Source organism: Elephantulus edwardii, unplaced genomic scaffold, assembly GCF_000299155.1.
Source record: "Elephantulus edwardii isolate Elephantulus edwardi_28Jun2011 unplaced genomic scaffold, EleEdw1.0 scaffold00027, whole genome shotgun sequence".
NCBI lineage: Eukaryota > Metazoa > Chordata > Mammalia > Macroscelidea > Macroscelididae > Elephantulus > Elephantulus edwardii.
The window spans coordinates 21,523,628-21,526,799 of record NW_006399777.1 but is presented as its reverse complement, the minus strand read 5'-3'; the positions used below and the strand labels follow the sequence as shown (position 1 = coordinate 21,526,799).

The following is a 3,172-nucleotide window of genomic DNA, read 5'->3' as shown; positions in this document are numbered from 1 at the left end:
TCACGCAAGAACTTCTGAGATCTCTCTGTTATCCACAACGAGAGTGTGGATAATCCCTTCTTTTCGCTTCCCACTGCTGACGGCCTTGATGTAACAGTCATGGTTCCTGATACTGAAGTGAGTTTCAGTTCCATCATCCACAAACTCACCCTGGAGGAGAAGAAGCAAACAGCGTTAGTGTTCCAGACAGGGTTCTCTTCGCCTGAGCACCAGCATCATTTGAAAGTACTAGTAGGACAATAGAATACATTCTAGTCAAAAGGTCGAAGAAAGATGGGCGGTCTCCTCCTGTGTGATTTACTGCCTCTGAAAACCCACTGGAGGGTCAGCTGTGCATTGGTTCTGACTTGATGGCACAAAACAACAATTAAAAAGCATGCTTTGCACAACTGAAATCTGAAGCTGGACCAAAGACAACACTAGTAGGTTGACTGATAGAAAAGATCGAAGTTGGGGAGGGGGAGGTAGAGAAAATAGAGCAACAATGAATGAATGGAAATCCAAAATCTCTGTAAATGTTCATTAAAATGAATAAAATTTAAGTTAAAAAAAAAAGATCAAAGTTGTTAACTCATTGTACTTGAATCCACAATCAACACCTATGTTAACAGCAGGCAAGAGATCAAGAGCTGTGTTGCACTGAGAAAGTCTGCTGTCAGGGACTGCTCCAAAGTGCTAGCGAGCAACGGTGTCAGCGTAAGGTTCAGGTGTGCTTGATCTTTTAAATTACTTCCTGTGCATCTGAAAGTTAGACAACTAACCAGGATGACAGGAGAAGAATTGATGCCTTTGAGCTGTCATGTTAGAAATACAGAGTATCCCTTGGACTGTTTAAAGATAAGTAAGCCTGTCTTGGCAGAAGTGCAATGAGGGTGTTCTCGGAGGCCAGGATGCTGAAAGCTCGTCACCTGTGCTTTGGGCTATCCAGGGAGACCCATCCTGGGAGAGATACATCAGGCTGGGAACGGTGGAGGGTCAGAGGAGGAGAGGAAGAGCCCCGACGACATGACGGACACAGAGGCTGTAACAAGGGGCTTGAGCACATCAGACGAGGCGACAGTGCTACAGGATAGGGCACGCTTCAGATCTGATGTTCAGAGGGTCGCTAAAGTCAGAGATGAGTCAATGGCACCTAACAACACGACAACCTGCCTGCCTATCTTCATTCTATCTGTTTTTGTGTGTTATTTGTTTGTATTTTTAAGCAGCAGTGGGTGGAAACCCCCATACAACCCACTTTTAGAAAAGTAGCTATCTACTTTGAACATATTTTGTAAAGCTTTCCTCTTCAAGGGCGCGCGGGTGGTCTCTAGTGGCAGGAAGCTGCGCTGCGATCCCAGAGGCACGTGGTTCGAGGCCACCAGTGGCACCACGGGAGAGGGTGGGCACTCTCTCCCTGTGTGATTAAGTGCCTCTGAAAACCTGCTGGAGAGTCAGCTAAGGGTCCCTTCCAACTCTACGGTACACAACAACTACAACAACAACTTCAAAGTGTGGCCCAAGAACTAATCACACATGGGCACCATCTCCTGCGAAAATGGGAGAATCAGGATTTGCATGTTAACAACTTCTCTAGGTCATTTCTAGGCACTTGAGCCTGGGAAGCCGTGGTACAGAGCTGCATTTACACAAACATAAGAGGATGTCAGTATCCAGGGGAGGTGATTTTTTTTTTAACTTGGGGTTCTTTTCAGGATGGAGAAATGTATTAGCTTGGTACCAGCTTATAGTTTGTTTCTAATCATTCACTGCCCCAGAAAATGTCTAAGAAAGATCTTAAAATTTTACAAGTCTAGGACTTTATTAAGTCTAGGACTTAATAATGCTTCTACTTTTAACCAAAAGGACTTTGGTTATTAACAATACAATCTCCATTATTTGGAAACACAGCCACAGTTCAGTGATGACTTCCACTTAGGGCTTAAGAGAAATCAATGTGTCAACTTACTGCTGTCTCCATTTTCTTGCCATTGCACCAGACATCCATTGTGTCTTTTTCTGTAAAAACAACAGTGAAACAAATCATAAATGCTATGGTTTAACTATAAAACTAATTCTTTCTACCTGTATTTGTTATTTTAAGAAAAGTTTGACACATTTGCTTCCTAAAACGTCATTGGTATTCCAAAACTCAACATTATTTTCATGTCTTTGAAGTTCTAATAAAATTTGAAGACAAAATTCATGTATTAATTCTTTTTTCAATTTAACTATTTTTATTTTCTATTTATTTGCATGCAAAACTCATATACATTGTGTTTTGTTTATATACATTGTGTCTCACACATTCCTTTACTCACATTGTATTTCATAAGATCATTCCCTCCACGTGTTAACTCTTGATTCATAAACAAAATAAAAATGAAAACAATGGAGTCATATAATCTGTGGCCTTTCAGGACCAGTTTCTTCCACTTAGCGCATAGTTTCCAGGGTTCGTCTGTGTCGTAACAGTGGACCAGGACTTCATTCATTTTTATGGCTGATCGCTATTCATTTTTATAATGACTTCACTTTGGGGGAAAATTTACTGGATCGTAAGCAAAAATAAAAAGAGGCCAGCTCTCTGACAGCAGGTGATTGAGAAATCCATAGCCTGAATTAAGCACACCTTAGTCTTCAAGCTAACATCACTGCTCTTCAGTATTATGGAGAAGTCCCGACAGTGGACTTGTCCATTTGTAATACGTCTCCTGATTTCCTGAAGGCTGCTGACTGGTGACCCAGGCGAGATACTGGCAGCTTCAATCCTTTCTCCATGTATCATCATGTTCACTGTTGGTCTTGTGGTGAGGGCCTTTGTATTCCTTTTTTTTAAAATAATTTTAATGAACATTTACAGAGATTTTGGATTTCCATTCATTCATTGTTGCACTTTTCTTCCTGCCCAGCCCTCCCCCGCAGTTTGCTCCTCTCTTTGAAAAAGTAAAAGAAAAATTCTTTCTTTGGTATACAATCCCCCCGCACCCCTTCCACCACCCCAGGTACACTCCACTATGCACCCTTAATTCTGGACTCTTGTGATAACTATAATACCCTATCATATATCGCTTTTAAATTATTCTCTCCCTCATCTGTTTCAATGCAGTATTCTTAATTTATCCCATTTTTCTCAGTCTTACCCCAACCCTGATGTCAGTCCCATTCTACAACAGTGGCACCATGCAGTATT

The 3,172-nt window shown here is 41.5% G+C and overlaps 1 protein-coding gene across 1 annotated transcript in view; it reads right to left on the bottom strand.

The window, feature by feature from the left end:
- The window catches only part of FAIM (Fas apoptotic inhibitory molecule), a 7,773-nt gene continuing 4,601 nt past the window's right edge, over positions 1 to 3,172 (bottom strand). The window contains exons 4-5 of the mRNA XM_006883429.1: positions 1,949 to 1,998; positions 1 to 150 (exon numbers count right to left, since the gene is read on the bottom strand). Of these exons, the coding sequence (XP_006883491.1) occupies positions 1 to 150; positions 1,949 to 1,998 (200 nt within the window). The remainder of the gene's footprint in view (positions 151 to 1,948; positions 1,999 to 3,172) is intronic.